Below are 18,023 nucleotides of genomic sequence, written 5' to 3'. Positions count from 1 at the left end.
AGGAGTTACAATCTTCTTGGTTCCTTGGGTTAGACAGTCTATGGTGGGCAGAGGGGTGTTCTCTGTGGAGAGCCACGCCTCTGGGCCTTTTCCCTCCAATGTTCAGCTGGAGTCAGAGTCTGGAAAGCTTCATGACCTAGACTAAAAGACTTATTGAATTGGGAAGCCATTTGAAAATCTTTGGCTTAGCGTAACAGGGATTGGAGTTTTGCTAAGGAACAGGGGTTCCATTGATGGGCCTTTCAGCAGCTTGAGAGACTTGCATTTTGTCATCTTCAGACCTGCTGATTGTTTATGGTGGAGTGGTGCCTGCTCATGTGTGCTGATATAAATTTCTGAATGAATGAAGGGACAATGAGGTGATAATTTCAGCATTATGGGCAAAATGTTCCTGGATACTTATGCGCGATAGAAGCACCCCAAGTGCACAGCACACGCTGTATTACTTACCCACAACCCCAGTCTAGAACACTGCTGAGAGTCCCAGCAGCTAATGTATCTTTTAGTCAGAGATCTCCATGTTTCAGCCTAGAACTCTGACACAGGGTTTACCTGCCAGGGAAAGGTGAGATCTCACTGTTTACTAGTCACAGGATGACAGCACACCCAGTGACAGGAAGGGGAGCAGACTGTACCTTCTTTCAGTCTTGAGTTGATAGACCCTTCACTCCAAAAGGCTGGCGGCTGCTAGGCCCCACTGCTTGTGCTCTAACTCTTCCAGTAGCCTCCCCTTCCAATGTTCTGCCCTTAACCCCACAAACATCCCTCTAGCCACAGGTTTTTGTCCCGGTGCCAAAACCACCACCGTCAGCTTACTGCAGTGCCAATAGCCTTGGTATATGGCCCCCGACATCTAAGGGCTTGACTACACGGTGGGGTGATGCGCTCTACGGGGTTGTGATTTCTAAAGCACACTAATGTGTTGTGCATCCATTGATCTGTGTAGACAATGCAGGTGCACACGAAAAGTTCCATAATGCATCTTAACGTAATACTATTTCAGACAGCCCTACGTTAAAGCCCACCAGCAGGGTCTGTGCAGCCCAATTAATGCGCTACATGTTAGTGCACTTTAGAAATCACAACCCCGTAGAGCGCATTACCGCACCACATAGACAAATCCTTAGTGCCAGACATGAGTGAGTGAAGCTCCAGCTCTGTGGACACAGCAACTTGAGTGTTACTTTGCAATGTGGCTCCTTTTACTCGAGCTAGGCTAGCTTGGCAGAGCTATCTGACGTGTAGCTAGCACACGTTAGCGTCATGTCTGAAAATTACAGCCTGAAAAGTGAAAGTTTAAGAAAGTCATAAGTAATTGAAAAGGGGAGGGAGGGTAGAGTGGAGTTGTTTATGTAATCTTAATTTAAACAGTTGCTACCACTCCCACAAACAAAAAAATTTAGTGCATTCATCTTATGTTTCTTGGTGACACTAAATACACAAATTTGGGCAATGAGTGATAAAGCAATTTATCAGAATCTTAGAAATTAATTCCCTGCTGATTTTGAATTCACTTGCTAATAAATTGATACACTGAGTAGTCATATGGAAATATTGGTGTAATAATATTAGCAGCTGCACTGTGAGACTATCCCATACATTCCAAATGGGCTTATAGAGAGCTTTAGTCTTTGGTTAGGTTAATTGGTTATCCGTTTTCTACTAATTAATGGAATTTCACCTGGTGTGGGAAAGGCTTTAATTGTTAATATGTTACTTTCCCGAGTAGTGGTTATGCTGTATACAGGCTGTTGCTGTGGCAATTTCTAGAGTCTGTTTTTGCTTACACTTGTGATAACCGTCGTCAGGGCTGTCCTGTAACGCTAGTGTGCTTATATGGAAAAAGAAATCTACAAATGTTCAAATAATCTTTCCTCTTTTTAGATGACAGAATAGTTAGGGAGAGTGAAAGAAAAGCTGCCCTACTGCATTTTGGCCTCAAGAGAAAAGAGGAGAGTTTATTTTCTGAAAAAGAAAGCGGAAGGTAAGCGTTTGTTTTGTATTTAATTGATCGGACCCTACATAGTGACTTGAGGTTCCTTTGCCATGTAGACAAAGTCCCTGGAAATAAATATAACAAACCCTCCGCCCTCAGGAATCTATGGGTATGTCTACACAGGGATCAAAAACCCACGGCTGGCTTGGGTCAGCTGACTCAGGCTAATGGGGCTTGGGCTTTAGGGCTGAAGAATTGCTGGGCAGACATTTGGGCTCAGGCCTGGGACTCTGCGAGGGTGGAGAATCCCAGAGCTTGGGCTCCCCCGAGCTCGAATGTCCACCCAGCAATTTTTAGCCCCCTGAGCCCTAGTCAGCTGACCCAGGCCAGCCACAGCTGTGCTGCGGGGCTTTTCTCCCTGTGTAGACATACCCATGAATCTCTGGGCCAAATTCAGCTTTGGGTTAGCAGATGCCGCTCCACTGATTTCAGTTTGGTCCTGATGGTAAATAGTTACTATCTCTTGGAATTATCTGCTGTAGAGATCATGAGCTGTAAACAGTGATTAGTACTTTACTGTTCTGCCTAAAATCTGTTCAACTGATTATCTAAAAAGTGACTAACCGCTACAACAGACGGGAATATTAGGGAACACACCCTAGCTATATCATTGGGAAATCTGTCTTTCTTTGCTTTGTGTCAATTTGCTAATTCATAGGGTTTTATATTATTCAACTCCGTTTTCTGCTAAATTGTCTTAGTTCTTTGTTTTATAAATACAGCACCATAAGTTGGACCTGTACTTACAAAATATATTGCTTTGGGTTACGCTACGAAAGGCAGCAGGCAACATGATTAACTGGTACACACAAGTATATAATTTCTCTGACTATAAAGGGCAAGCTTTTGAAAAGAGCCCAGATTTCTTTTAGGCGCCTAACTCAAGTGGCGAGATTTTCTACCTTTGAAAATCTGTCTGCTTCAGCTGGGTGCCTAAATAGGACCTGAGCTCTTTTCAAAATTGGGCCAGCAGTGTTTTGCAATGTCTTATTAACGCCAGACATGCAAGTGCTGGTCATGTCTCAATAGATGCAGTTCCATGCTGAAACAGGTTTAAAATGGGGGGTCCATTTCTGTTTGTCTCTATGTGTAGTTGTCTTTCTGTGTGAAATTTTACACCATGATAATTCATGTCCTTTTAATTTTTTGTGTAGGTTTTTTAGCTTCTTATTATAAATTTCTAATGCAAGTGTTTTTGGAATTAATTTCTGACTAAAATTTGGCAGGGGGTTTAACTCTTTATTGTTGATGGGCCACATTTCCAAAAGACCTCAGCACCTAACTGCTCCTGCTATTCTCACTGGGAGCTGCTGGCTTCTGAGTACTTCTGAAAATCGGGTCCCAGTTGTGAGTGCAGAATACTTCTGAAAATCGGGTCTAGTGTGCATCTTTAAACCAAGGTTGACTATCTACACAAAAATTATGAGTTAAAATTTGAGCATATGTGAGGGGGAGAAATGTTGGGTTAAGGGAATTTTTGCCATTTTTCATAAAAGAAAATGTATCTGTCAGCAGAGTCTCAGTCAATGAATCTTCTCTTTTGGAGACACTCACAAAGAATTGTCCATTTACAAAATGGTTCCCATCTCCCATTGTTCTCTGTAGGCTTGTTACCTCAGGCTGCCCTCAAATAATTAGGTGCCATTTCCCCAGGTCTTATAAGGAAGAAGTTTAGATTGCCCGTAGCGATAATGGCCACTGCTTCCCGTTGTTCTCAGCTGCAGTATAACTGTTGAATATTCATCTTATTAAAGCCAAAGACTCAAACACAGAGACAGTCTGTTCAGTGTTTGTAATTTTATACAACATGGCCACTGAGTTTTCCCAAGTGTAAAGCAACTCTGTCTGTAGCCCAACTTCTGTAATGGACCCAAATACAACAGTGCTAGGGACTTCCTTTTTCCACTCAACATACAGCATTATTCATAGTACTTCTCTCTCCTTGCTTCACCAAAGTAACAATCAACAATATTTTAAATGCTGCAGACGGCTCTGTTCCAGATTGGCATATACAAGTCTTGAAAATCTATTTACATACCAATAACTCTTTGCAAATATTTTAACAAAATATTGATTGCATTTACATAGCTGAAACAATACAGAGAGAGGATAGAGTGCCTGAACCCTGAGATATATTCAACATATTTTTCTGATTTTAAACCCATTGTGTTCCCCATCCCATGAGGTTCTGAGTTCCTCCTGAATAGTGATGATTGTTTCTCAGCTCCCACTGTCTTCAGGGGAAAATTAGGGATCTCAGCCGCTTCCAGTACTGGCTGTTTTACCATTGTCTTCAATGGAAGCAATATTAGACCATCCGATCTGAATCCATTTTAAGTTAATGTAAGGGCTTGTATACATGACCATTTAGTTCGCAGCAAGCTGGGGGTTTGAATCTACCCCACGCTAACATGTCACACACCAACTTTCCATATGGAGCCTGCTGATGCACACTGAGGGCTTGTCTCCATGGTGCATTAAAGTGCACTATCTGGTGTGTGAAGTCTAGTGCGCACCAGAGTGTCGCACATTAACTGGCCATGTGGACCCTGATGGCAGTCACTAAAAGTTCCTTAGTGCATGATGGTATAGTCCCATTTCGAACAGTACTATGTCCATGTGCACTTAGGGAACTTTTAGTGCATGCCAGGAGGGTCCACGCAGCCAGTTAGTGTGCAATATGCTTATGTGTGCTAGAATTTATACCCCAGCTGGCATACACTAGGGCACTATGTAGACAAGCATTAACAGTTCCTTAGTGCACTTTGACCTAGTCCTGTGGCAAGGCAGGGTAGATGAAAGCACACTAAGGAACTGTTTGTGGACCCTGCTGATGCACACTAACACTTCCTTAGTGTGCTTTGATCTACCCCACTTTGAAACGGGACTGGATCAAAGCACTCTAAGAAATAGTTAGTATGGGGGGGGGGTAGATTTACACCCCAGGAACTAAATGTTTGAGTAGATCAGCCCTAAGAAAATTGTCACTCTTCTATGCTGGGATAGACAGTGGTAGAAGAGAATGTGGTAGATCAGAGACTTTTGGTAGCTATGGCATGCCCTTTAAACCAGTCATATTTTTCTTTTTTGTACTTGCATCCAGAGGGTGGGGGTATTCTTTGTAAAATGTAACTGGTAGGAAATGACATTTTGAGAAAGAAAAGGAGTGTAAACAGGGTATTAGGACAAGTATTCATAGAATATCAGGGTTGGAAGGGACCTCAGAAGGTCATCTAGTCCAACCCCCCCTGCTCAAATCAATCCCCAGACAGATTTTTGCCCCAGATCCCTAAATGGCCCCCTCAAGAATTGAACTCACAACCCTGGGTTTAGCAGGCCAATGCTCAAACCACTGAGCTATCCCTCCCCCATCACTGTAGCTCTAAACGCAAGGGTTCATTGGAGGGGAAAGTGTGAGAAGGGTTCTATTACATTTGGGTACAGTCGCAGGGCCCGATTTTGCCACTCTTACTCATATTACTCCATATCTAACCCTGGTAAATCTCTTTTCTGTTGCAGCTGTAGGGAGAATACAATGAAGAACTATGCAGTAGATAAAGGGACTTCTTCAGTACTTAGTTTGGATATTGATAGCAGCAGAAATCAAACTGGTAAGTTGCTTCTTACCAATTAATGTAGCAAATGCAAAGGTGTCTAGTATGCCTGTATACAAGCTTGGAAATATGCAGGTATTGAAAATACAGGAGGAAGCGCAGCCTCGTGTTTTGTTCTGACTGATTTTGGAAATCACTCAATAATTAGCATATCTTTAAAAGGAAAAAGTTCAGCTACTGACTACAGTCCATGTACAAAAACTAAAGCGCACTGCCTTTGAGGTTTGGCTATGTAGATCCACACTTTGCGTTGTGTGCATCCCCTCATGCTGCTAGGTTGGAATCTTCTGTAAATGAGTGATTGTTGGGGTCCTGCGGGCAGGGCCGGTGCAACCTATTAGGTGACCGAGGCGGTCACCTAGGGCGCTAGAATTTGTGGGGCGGCATTTTCAAACAGCTGATTGGCGCCGCAAGCCTGGGAGGCGGGAGAAGTGGAGCAACGATGGCGTGCTCGGGGAGGAAGCAGAGCAGAGATGAGCTGGGGTGGGGAGTTGCCGCACGGCTCCCCGGGCCGGGGGGGTGGGTGGGGAGCTGCTGCGGCGGGGGGGGGGTGCCTCAGGGCGGAGGGGGGGAGGGAGCTGCCGCAGGGCTCTGGGAGGGGGTGGAGCAGAAGTGAGCTGGGGTGGGGAGCTGCCGCACGGCTCCCTGGGCCGGGCACCTCAGGGCAGGGGGGGCGGAGAGCTGCTGCTGGGCTCGGGGAGGGGGGAGGGCACAAGGTGGAAGTTTCACCTAGGGCGCGAAACATCCTTGCACCGGCCCTGCCTGCGGGTGTCCCCTTGTGAGCACAAATATTTGAGCCTGAAGGGTATTAAAAAAGAATGCACTCCCAATCATTTTCATTTCCTTTTTGGTCACTGGCTGCTCTGGACTTCAAGGACTTTTGGCCCCCTATTCGAGCTGTCTCTCGAAGGCCCAGACATTTGTGCACTCACTATGTGCACAGTGCATGTTTTTTAGGGAAAGCTTTTGAAGATTGCAAATGATCAGGCAGTTCTTGCTGAGAATCGCCCCTTCTCCCATAATAAAGCAACTGCTTTCTAGTTACCTCTACAGTGTTGAGTCACGGCTTCTTATTATTTTCTCTTTAACAGAGTCGAGCCAAAAGCAGTTAACTCATAAGCTTCTGTTAAAATGCGAAGCAAAGGATTCCTCAATAAATGCTTCATCTACTTCTGCAGTACAGGCCAGCAGTTCAGCTAAAGAGAATAAACAATGCAGCAACACGCTGGGAACACAAGTAAGACACTGTTGAGTTGTTGTTTAAGCACTAACAATACGCTTGCACATTGCTTGCTCTTCTTTAAGTGATTTGTATCTATTTTTGGTGATGCTTTAATTTTTTTTTCTCCTTCCTGCCTCAGCAGCTGTTTATAACATGGGTGCAGATTGGCTGGCTAGTATAGTTTAGTTTAGCTTTTTCCTTTTACTTTAACATCAATTAAAAAGCACATTAAGTTCAGTGCAAAAATCTTTATGAATAGAGCCTTAAGATTGAGAACTGAAATGCACAATAGTCAAGACATTCATAATTATGGTTCCTACAGCTACAATAAGTTGTCCACGTCTTAGGCCAGCTCAGATGTCCCAGAACTCCAGTCGGTACACATGGAGGCAGCATAGATAGCTTGATCGCAGGGCACAGTGAATGGCTTGCTCTAATGTGGTAATAGCCCCAAATTTGTCGGTGAGGTGCATGCTCTGGCCATGCCGTTAGCTCTCCCCATATGCTCCATATTGGCAGGATTGGATGGTGTACCTCCACACTGGCTTGCCACCACCGCCTGGGGACTCCCATACACAAGGGGAAACTCCATTTTCCATCCTACTTGAGCTGAGGTTATGCTCTGATTCATTGTACCTACAGCAATCAGCTTAAAAGCCGAAATGGGTATACAGAATACTTCAGACATCAGTGTGACCTAGTTCCCCTTGGTGTGGGCATCTTTACTTTGGATTGCCCTGATGTTTGTGTTTAAATTCTTAACCTTAATGCAGACTTCCAATGAAGCGGACGTACTGTGGGTTTGAATTCCTGGCGCTAGTGACTTCATGTTTGAAGAGCTTCATTTAAATTTGTGTTCAAGCCTGCACTCTTGTGTTCTGCACCTAATTTGTTATCAGTGTTGCCTTCTGTAGCCACAGAAAGCCTGTCCATATCGCAGCCTGGACAGACTCAGGGAGCACAAGGGCTAGACAAGTTTCAAATTTTCTTTTAATAAATGGATGACTCGGACCCTTTATATCAGTACGAAGTGCATGATCTGATGTTTCAAATATTTTTCAGCTGGAAGAAGTGGCAGGAAAACAGTTGCTGAATCACAGTCACCTGGAAGATGGTAAATGCTTCAATCTTCAATTTTCTTTCAGCACTTTCCTATATCAATAATAATCCTGTAATTCTCTTTCAAATTCATCCTGCTGCACTACTGAATCTAATATTGACATTGGAACAATTTATCACTGCTTATGGTGGATTCGCTATCACTGGCAAATTGTAAATCCCGATTGATGCTTTTCTAAAAGATCTGCTCTTGTACAAACAGGAATGAATTCCAGGAAATCCTCTGGCCTGTGCTACACAGGACAGCAGACTAGATGATCACAGTGGTCCCTTATGGCCTTGGAATCTATGACTCTGTTAATTGACTGTGCCAGTAGAAGTGGTGTCTGAGTATAGTTGTCATGTATTTCCTGTGCACAACAGGCTGAAGGGTTGCTACAAACAGGTCAGGATTCTGAACCAGGTATGGACTGACCACAGAGCTTCCTGCTCAGTGATACACACCACATATGTTCACTGTAGGCTCCTTTACTGTTCTATCCGGTATGGCTGAGGTTAGCTTAAATAAGGTCTATTACACACAGCACCATCAAGTGGCCGAACAGTATAATACAGTTAAGTATTCCATTACATCTCCTAAGGTTTACATTCCTACCATTTACAAAACGTACACTATCACCCTAACATTAAAGTTCAGTACAGATCAATCTGTTAAGTATCTCTGAATTGGTACTCTCTCTGTACAATCTCTGTACTGGTTTTCTAATTACACTAGTAACAACATATAACAACTTGATCATCTGGCAGTCCATTCATTGCAACGACCAGCAGAGGTCGGTTTGGAATTCTTGAAGCTTCTTCTGCGTCTGTCATCTGTAGATTTTGCTCTGGTTGCTCTTTCTGAGGAACAAACTGTAGATGTTGATAGTTTCTGTTGAACTCTCCACTGTTGGTCTCAATCACATATGATCAGGGCCGGATTTAGGGGCAGGCGACCCAGACGACTGCTTGGGGTGCTGGGGTTGGGAAGTATGTGACTCTCTTTGAATGTCCACTGTTTGAAAGTTGTTGGAGATTTTTTGGGGCAGTGAACATCACAAAAAGCACACGATTGCAAATGGTGACGGGGCATCCAGATGTGGCGCTTAAGAGAAATGGTGGAAGCCCCATCATTTGAGACATTTAATACTGGAATTTTTCAAGCACTGGGGAATATGTTGTAAGGAATAATCCTGAATTGGTTCTTGTAGGAGAAGGGATAGCTGAGATCAAATGGATCTTTTCCACCTCTAATGTATGATTTCATAAGTGTGTACAACATAGGACATGTTACATTCAAGTGCCTGCTTTCTTATGACTTCTTTCGGTGGGGGGCCAGTTGTTCTTCACAGGAATCTTATAAATGCAGGCAACTTAAGTATGAAGTTGGAATACGAGTAAAAATAACTTTAGGTGAATGTTTTGCAGTTTTCACAATTTTTACTCCTATGTTTGTGCTTGTTTTTTGGCAGAATACAGATCCCTTCCATCACCACCACAAATGCGTTCATCCCTGCGCTCCCCAGACAAAATAAGAGCTGGACTCACAAGAGGAGGATTTCGGGTGACCTTTTCAGAAAACGATTCCTTAGACTCCTCTCTTGAGAAAGACATAATAGGAAAACCTAATATTTATTACCTTAACCAGGACATTTCTTCAAGCAAGAAACTGCATTTGAGTGACACCAACAAAACGAACCCATACAAGTCACACAGAGATACCAGTCTAGATAATTATGACCACCTCTACCTTTCCTCCACGCCTCAGAACAAGGACTTTAAGAGACTTCAAAAAGATAAGAGAAGTACAAATTTCAGAGATTACAGTGTAAGCCCTGCTAATGAAATGAAGACAACTTCACAGTCCGCTAGTAGTGATCTACTGACACAGCATACTGAGATGGACAATAGCACTCGAAGCCTCTTAAAACTCAGTTCAGGTAAAAACATACTTACTTGTCTTAATGGTTTTACTTTTGAGAGGTTCAGGCCATGGCCGGGAGGATTGTATTTACTGCCGTTCCTACTTTTGTGGCCACTAAATGAATGTTAGGCCCTTGCTAACCTACAAATAAAAGCCATGTTCGTTCCAGGATATGAGAGAGACAAGGAAGGTGAGGTAATCTTTTATTGGACCAGCTTCACTGGTGGAAGATACAAGCTTTCAAACTACACAAAACTCCTCTTCGATCTGAGGAAAGAAATCAGCAGGGGTGGCTCTAGCTTTTTTGCCGCCCCAAGCACGGCAGGCAGGCTGCCTTTGGCAGCGGGCCTGTGGGCGGTCCCCGGTCCCGCGGATTTGGCAGCATGCCTGCGGGAGGTCCGCCATTCCCGCGGATTCAGCGTACCCGCCGCCAAATTGCCACCGAATCCGCGTTATCAGAGGACCTCCCGCAGGCATGCTGCCGAAGGCTGCTTGACTGCCGCCCTCGCAGGAACCGGCAGGATGCCCCCCACGGCTTGCCACCCCAGGCACGCACTTGGAGCGCTGGTGGCTGGAGCCGCCGCTGGAAGTCGGAGTATTTGAGTTAAATACAAGTTGGGACAGATAGTTAAGCATAAGAGGTAACGTGTTGTAGGAAGTCACTGGAGATAGAGTAGGCAATAAGGGTTAGCTTGTTTATATAAAAAGAGTTTGAATTGAGCCATTAAAGGTTAGCTGGCAGGTGTGTATTACAGGATTTTGTAATGAGCCATGAAACCAGTGTCCCTTCTTTTTCCTGTTAAGTCCATGGCTTTTAGTGTCTAGCAGCATGAACTTCAGTTCCCATTCTCAAGATTGAAGATGTTGTGTAGGTTTCCCTTGAGGATGAGTATTGAAAGATCAGGTATGGAGTGATCATTTTGTGAAAAGTGTTTGCCCAGGGGTGATATGGTGTGTTTGTCTTCTATCACTTTTTGGTGTGAGTTCATTGGAGAGCGTAGTGATTGTCTGGCTTCACCCACGTAGTTGTTGGGGTCTTTGATAAAACCATGTCAGGGAGCATGATTATAACTCAGTTGTCCCCTAAGCTGATTGCAAATAGAGTTCCAGATAGCAGAGGAATCTCATAATCAGACTAAAGCCCGATCTGGACAAACACAGTGAAGGGCCAATGTACGTTATGAGTTGGAACCATGTTAAGAAAAAAATAAGTTTTAACCAGACTCCCTGACAATTTTATTTGTGGAGTAGACGGGACCTTGATTTTACCTCTCTATCCCCTATGTCATGGGCTGACTCTAGGTCTGTTGTGTGGTCCATATTTGACTAGTTGCAGAGCTCTGAACACAAGCTCATTTAGATTGAAGCCTCTTTTAGATTCCTAATATAATAGCATAGGTGGATTTCTTTCGTCCTCTTTTTATTAAGGCAAAGTTACAATAAAATGTTAACATGCTGCATAATACGTTATTTATTGAGGATCCGGTTAATATTCAAAGAAGCTGGCTAAAGATTCTGGCTTCTTTGCTGGGGAGCTCTCCTCCACACTAAAAAGCGTGATCAAATTTCTAAACACCTATACTCTTTTTGGCGCTTCTCTTGTGTGTGTACTTGATGTGAAAGCTTTTCCATTACAAGGACAGTCCATATTTTGCTGTACCACGACTCCAGTAGTAGGAGGGGTCACACCTTTCCAATAATGTGCAATACAAAGCTTACCTTCTAACAATAAAAAATTTGATCAGAGCCGTAACTAGACATTTTAGCACCTGGGTTAAGCAAGCATATTTGTGCCCCCCAGAGGTGACGCTTGGGTGGCCACACAGGGTCATGGACCCACCCACATTTCTGCCTTCCATTTAGCACTGAGGTATTAAAACTGCAGGGCGAACCCCACAGTTTGAAACCATTGCATCCTTCCAGGAGCCTGTGGATTGGAAGCTGGTGGGAGCCACTCGGGCCCCTGGCTCTCCACACTGTGGGAGCAGGGGCGCTGCTCAGCTGCCCTCCCTGCCCTGCTCCCTGAGCTGGGCTGCCTCTGCCCGGCCAGACACTCCCCAGGCATGGTGAGCGGCACCCCTCTGAGCTGCACCCCTGATAAGCTCTTGCCCCTTCCCCAAAGGAGCCCAGCACCATTGACCTGGTTCTTCAGGAGCAGCAGTAGAGCCAGGTGCACCAGAGCAGCAGCGAGTAAGCGCCTCTGGTAGCACCTCATGGCAGCCAGGCTACGCGGGCAGGGGATGGCCCTGGGGGTGTCGCTGGCTGGTGCTGGGCTCCTTCAGGGGAGAGGCAAGAGTGCTTCAGGGGTGCTGCTTGGAGCTGTGCTGCCCAATCTGCCTGGGGAGCGCCCAGCCGCGCAGAGGCGGCTCCAGAAACGTGTGTCCTGTACTGCCCAGCCCTCTCCTGGACAGCGCAAATATCTTGAATCCATTATTCCTCTAAGTGCACCAATTTGTTACCCCAAATGGAGTTTCCCAGTCCCTTCAATTTAAACACACTGGATTAGATAAAACAATAAAACAAGTTTATTAACTACAAAGAGGGGGTTTAAAGTGAATACAAGTAATGAAGCATAAAAGTCAGAAATGGTTCCAAGAAAAAATACAAATAAAAGGCTTACTAATGCCTAATTTATCAACTATATTAGATTCAAGCAAAGTTTCTCACCACATGCTTCCAGCAGATTCTCAGGTCTGGTCTACACTACGCGTTTAGGTCGAATTTAGCAGCGTTAAATCGAATTAAGACTGGACACGTCCATATGACAAAGCCCTTTTTTTCGACTTAAAGGGCCCTTTAAACTGGTTTCTTTACTCCACCTCCGACGAGGGGATTAGCGCTAAAATCGGCCTTTGCGGGTCGGATTTGGGGTAGTGTGGACGGAATTCGACGTTATTGGCCTCCGGGAGCTATCCCACAGTGCTTCATTGTGACCGCTCTGGACAGCACTCTCAACTCAGATGCACTGACCAGGTAGACAGGAAAAGCCCCGCGAACTTTTGAATTTCATTTCCTGTTTGCTCAGCGTGGAGAGCACAGGTGACCATGCAGAGCTCATCAGCATAGGTAACCATGATGGAGTCCCAGGATCGCAAAAGAGCTCCAGCATGGACAGAACGGGAGGTACAGGATCTGCTCGCCATACGGAGAGATGAATCAGTGCTAGCTGAACTCCGTAGCAGTAAACGAAATGGCAAAATATTAGAAAAAGTCTCAAAGGCCATGAAGGACAGAGGCCATAACAGGGATGCACAGCAGTGCCGCGTGAAAATTAAGGAGCTACCACAAAGCCAGAGAGGCAAACGGAAGGTCCGGGACAGAGCCGCAAACATGCCGATTCTACGCGGAGCTGCATGCCATGCTAGGGGGTGCAGCCACCACTACCCCAACCGTGTGCTTTGACTCCATCAATGGAGAATCACGCAACAGGGAAGCGGGTTCGGGGTATGAGGAAGATGATGATGAAGACAATGAAGATAGCTCACAGCAAGGAAGCAGAGAAACCGGTTTCCCCAACAGCCAGGATATGTTTATCACCCTGAACCTGGAACCAGTAACCCCCGAACTCACCCAAGGCATGCTCCCAGACCCTGAGGGCTCACAAGGGACCTCTGGTGAGTGTACCTTTGTAAATATTACACGTGGTTTAAAAGCAAGCATGTTTAATGATTAATGATTAATTTGCCCTGGCAATCGCGGCCAGTACAGCTACTGGAAAAGTCTGTTAACGTGTATGGGGATGGAGCGGAAATCCTCCAGGGACATCTCCAGAAAGCTCTCCTTCATGTACTCCCAAAGCCTTTGCAAAAGGTTTCTGGGGAGGGCTGCCTTATCCCGTCCGCCATGGTAGGACACTTTACCACGCCAGGCCAGTAGCACGTAGTCTGGAATCATTGCATAACAAAGCATGGTAGTGTATGGTCCCGGTGTTTGCTGACATGCAGACAACATCCATTCCTTATCTCTCTTTGTTATTCTCAGGAGAGTGATATCACTCACAGTCACCTGGTTGAAATGGGGTGATTTTATTAAGGGGACATTCAGAGGTGCCCATTCCTGCTCGGCTGAACAGAAATGTTCCCCGCTGTTAGCCACGCGGTAGTGGGGAGGGGTGAAGTGATCATCCCAGAGAATTGGGTGTGGGGGGGTAGTTGGGTTTGTGCTGCATGTTAACCCGGAAACAGCAGCCCCTCCTTTTACATTGCAAACCCATTTTAAATGGCCAACCCAGCGGGTTCTTGGTATGGGAAATGAGGGTGCTACTGTTTGAAACCATTCCCACATGTTAAGAAGGTTAAAAAAGCCAAAAGACTGTGGCTTACCATGGCTGCCTGCAAGCCGAAATCTGTTGCCTGGCACTGCATGAGTGATCTCTCACACCAAACCGGCAGGCCCTCAATATAAGAGGAAAAATGTGACCTTGTAACGAAAGCACATGTGCTGTGTAATGTGAACAGCAAAATTTAACGTGAAAGAGTGTACCCATTGTTCTCTAAAATGTGTCTTTTTTTAACCACCTCTCCCTTCTCCTCCATCAGCTGCAAATGTTTCTCCTTCACAGAGGCTAGTGAAGATTAGAAGGAGAAAACGGCGGACTTGGGATGATATGTTCTCGGAGCTCCAGATGTTCTCCCACGCTGACAGAGCACAGCAGAATGCGTGGAGGCAGTCAATGTAAGAGTGCAAAAAAGCACAATATGAACGAGAGGAGAGGTGGCGGGCTGAATCGCGGGCTGAAGAGAGCAAGTGGCAGGCTGAAGAGGATAGGTGGCGTCAGCTTGCTGACAGAAGGCAAGAGTCGATGCTCCGGCTGCTGGAGCATCAAACTGATATGCTCCGGCTGCTGGAGCATCAAACTGATATGCTCCAGCGTATGGTTGAGCTGCAGGAAAGGCAGCAGGAGCAGAGACCGCCGCTACAGCCCCTGTGTAACCAACAGCCCTCCACCCCAAGTTCCATAGCCTCCTCACCCTGACGCCCAAGAATGCGGTGGGGGGGCCTCCGGCCACCCAGTCACTCCACCCCAGATGATTGCCCGAGCATCAGAAGGCTGGCCTTCAATAAGTGTTAAAGTTTTAAAGTTTTAAACTGCAGTGTGTCCTTTTCCTTCCCTACTCCCCCACCCCTCCCAGGCTACCTTGGCAATTATCCCCCTAGTTGTGTGATGAATTAATAAAGAATGCATGAATGTGAAGTAACAATGACTTTATTGCCTCTGCAAGCGGTGCTCGAAGGGGGGAGGGAAGGTGGTTAGTTTACAGGGAAGTAGAGTGAACTGGGGGGAGGGGAGGCGGAGGGTTCATCAAGGAGAAACAAACAGAAGTTTCACACCGTAGCCTGGCCAGTCACAAAACTCGTTTTCAGAGCTTCTCTGATGCACACCGCGCCCTGCTGTACTCTTCTAACCGCCCTGGTGTCTGGCTGCGCGTAATCAGCGGCCAGGCGATTTGCCTCAACCTCCCACCCCGCCATAAATATCTCCCCCTTACTCTCACAGATATTGTGGAGCGCACAGCAAGCAGCAATAACAATTGGAATATTGGCTTCGCTGAGGTCTATCCGAGTCAGTAAACTGCGCCAGCGCGCTTTTAAACGTCCAAATGCACATTCTACCACCATTCGGCACTTGCTCAGCCTATAGTTGAACAGGTCCTGACTACTGTCCAGGCTGCCTGTGTACGGCTTCATGAGCCATGGCATTAAGGGGTAGGCTGGGTCCCCAAGGATAACGATAGGCATTTCAACATCTCCAACGGTTATTTTCTGGTCCGGGAAGAAAGTCCCTTCCTCCAGCTTTTGAAACAGACCAGAGTTCCTGAAGACGCGAGCATCATGTACCTTTCCCGGCCATCCCACGTTGATGTTGGTGAAACGTCCCTTGTGATCCACCAGGGCTTGCAGCAGCATTGAAAAGTACCCCTTGCGGTTTATGTACTCGGTGACCTGGTGCTCCGGTGACAAGATAGGGATATGGGTTCCATCTATCGCCCCACCACAGTTTGGGAATCCCATTGCAGCAAAGCCATCCACTAGGACCTGCACGTTTCCCAGAGTCACTACCCTTGATATCAGCAGTTCTTTGATTGCATTGGCTACTTGGATCGCAGCAGCCCCCACAGTAGATTTGCCCACTCCAAATTGATTCCCGACTGACCGGTAGCTGTCTGGCGTTGCAAGCTTCCACAGGGCTATCGCCACTCACTTCTCAACTGTGAGGGCTGCTCTCATCCTGGTATTCTGGTGCTTCAGGGCAGGGGAAAGCAAGTCACAAAGTTCCATGAAAGTGCCCTTACGCATGCGAAAGTTTCGCAGCCACTAGGAATCGTCCCACACCTGCAACACGATGCGGTCCCACCAGTCTGTGCTTGTTTCCCGGGCCCAGAATCGGCGTTCCACGGCATGAACCTGCCCCAGTAACACCATGATTTGCACATTGCTGGGTCTGTACTTTGTGAGAGGTCTATGTCCATGTCAATTTCCTTATCACTCTCGTCGCCGCGCTGCAATCGCTGCAATCACCTCCTCGGCTGGTTTTGCTTTGGCATGTTCTGGCTCTGCATATACTCCAGGACAATGCGCGTGGTGTTCATAGTGCTCATAATTGCCACAGTGATCTGAGCGGGCTCCATGATCCCAGTGCTATGGCGTCTGGGCTGAAAAAAGGCACGAAACTATTGTCTAACGGAGGGAGGGAGGGAGGGGCGAGTGACGACATGGCTTACAGGTACAGGGAATTAAAATCAACAAAGGTGGCTGTGCATCAGGGAGAAACACAAACAACTGTCACACAGAATGGCCCCCCCAAAGATTGAACTCAAAACCCTGGGTTTAGCAGGCCGTTGATTTCACGGAGAGAGGGGGAAGCAAATGAATACAGAACAAATCTGGTCCATCTATTTTTTACATCTTAAGCTGGCAGCAGACAGTGCAGCATGACTGATAGCCATCGGCATCTTCTGGGTGCTTGGCAGAAGATGCTGTATTACGACTGCTAGCCATCATCGTCAAGATGGTTCAATAGGACTGCCGGCAGGACTGAGTCTCCAGGAGACAAAACATGTCTGCCCAGGTGCCTCTGATCGAACTCACTGAGGAATATGACGAAGTTCATAAGCTAAATAGACTGAGCTCCGTAAGCCTCTCATTTCCAGTATTTGAATCAATCTCTTGGTTCTTCTAAGCCCTTTCTTTGTCTTCCCTTCCTGCTTGATGGCTCTGTTTACTGCTTAAATGCAAATTCAGCAGAGCACACGTTCCTTTGTTTAGGACAGTCCTGTTTGCAAACTTCTGTTTGGACAGTGTTGTGGGGTTTGGATCTTCCGTTAATAACACCATACAGAAGAATTTTATAAATTCACATACAGTGGTGCCACACATTTTACCAGGAGAATACTGATCAGCCCAAACTGAGTGTTCAAATGATACCTTACAAGGCATATTTTGTACAACGCTTATTACAGTCGTGTGTAGGGTGTGAATACAAGGGTGTATATTCTGTCACAACTGGACAATACTTCTCCCCTGCCCCATGACTACAAGGCTCATCGGGAACTGTTGAAGAGGATGACCTTTGTACAACGCTTATTACAGTCGTGTGTAGGGTGTGAATACAAGGGTGTATATTCTGTCACAACTGGACAATACTTCTCCCCTGCCCCATGACTACAAGGCTCATTGGGAACTGTTGAAGAGGATGACCGCAGCTCTTGATATTCAAATGGAGTGAGAAGTCACACAGTCTGGTGGACGTTTTAGCCTTGGCAGGTTCCTGTAGAGTAGCCCTCCCATCAATGGTCTATCCTTGAGCCCATCAAGGTGTTATGGCAGACCCCATCTTCTCTTCCCCCTACTGTAAAGAGAGCAGAAAGGATGTACTGTGTCCCCTTGCAGGGGTTTGGGTATCTGTATACCCAGATCCCTTGAGGCTGCCTAGTATTCTCTGCTGCTAATGAGAGAGAGAGAGAGACCAGACATCAACGCCCAAAGGAAAAGAGGCAAAAAAATTGGATCTATTTGGAAGAAAAATGTATTCCACAGGAAGTTTACAATTTAGGATTGGAAACCAGCAGGCTGTGCTGGGTCGTTATGATTTTACCTTGTGGGAAATGTTTTAAGGGTGAAGACCAGGCTGCTGGATGAAGTGAAACAGGAGTCTGCTGCAATAGTGGA

At 46.1% G+C, this 18,023-nt stretch overlaps 1 protein-coding gene across 1 annotated transcript in view; it reads left to right on the top strand.

Annotated features, from left to right (window-relative positions):
* LRRC36 (leucine rich repeat containing 36) overlaps positions 1–18,023 on the top strand; it is a 45,274-nt gene that overhangs the window by 10,302 nt on the left and 16,949 nt on the right. The window contains exons 4-8 of the mRNA XM_054048951.1: positions 1,885–1,984; positions 5,516–5,607; positions 6,702–6,847; positions 7,895–7,946; positions 9,403–9,870. Coding sequence (XP_053904926.1) covers positions 1,885–1,984; positions 5,516–5,607; positions 6,702–6,847; positions 7,895–7,946; positions 9,403–9,870 — 858 coding nt within the window. The remainder of the gene's footprint in view (positions 1–1,884; positions 1,985–5,515; positions 5,608–6,701; positions 6,848–7,894; positions 7,947–9,402; positions 9,871–18,023) is intronic.

Source organism: Malaclemys terrapin, chromosome 14 (genome assembly GCF_027887155.1).
Source record: "Malaclemys terrapin pileata isolate rMalTer1 chromosome 14, rMalTer1.hap1, whole genome shotgun sequence".
In the NCBI taxonomy this organism is placed as follows: domain Eukaryota; kingdom Metazoa; phylum Chordata; order Testudines; family Emydidae; genus Malaclemys; species Malaclemys terrapin.
The sequence above is the reverse complement of the archived record's forward strand: the minus strand, read 5'-3'. Positions and strand labels throughout refer to the sequence as shown.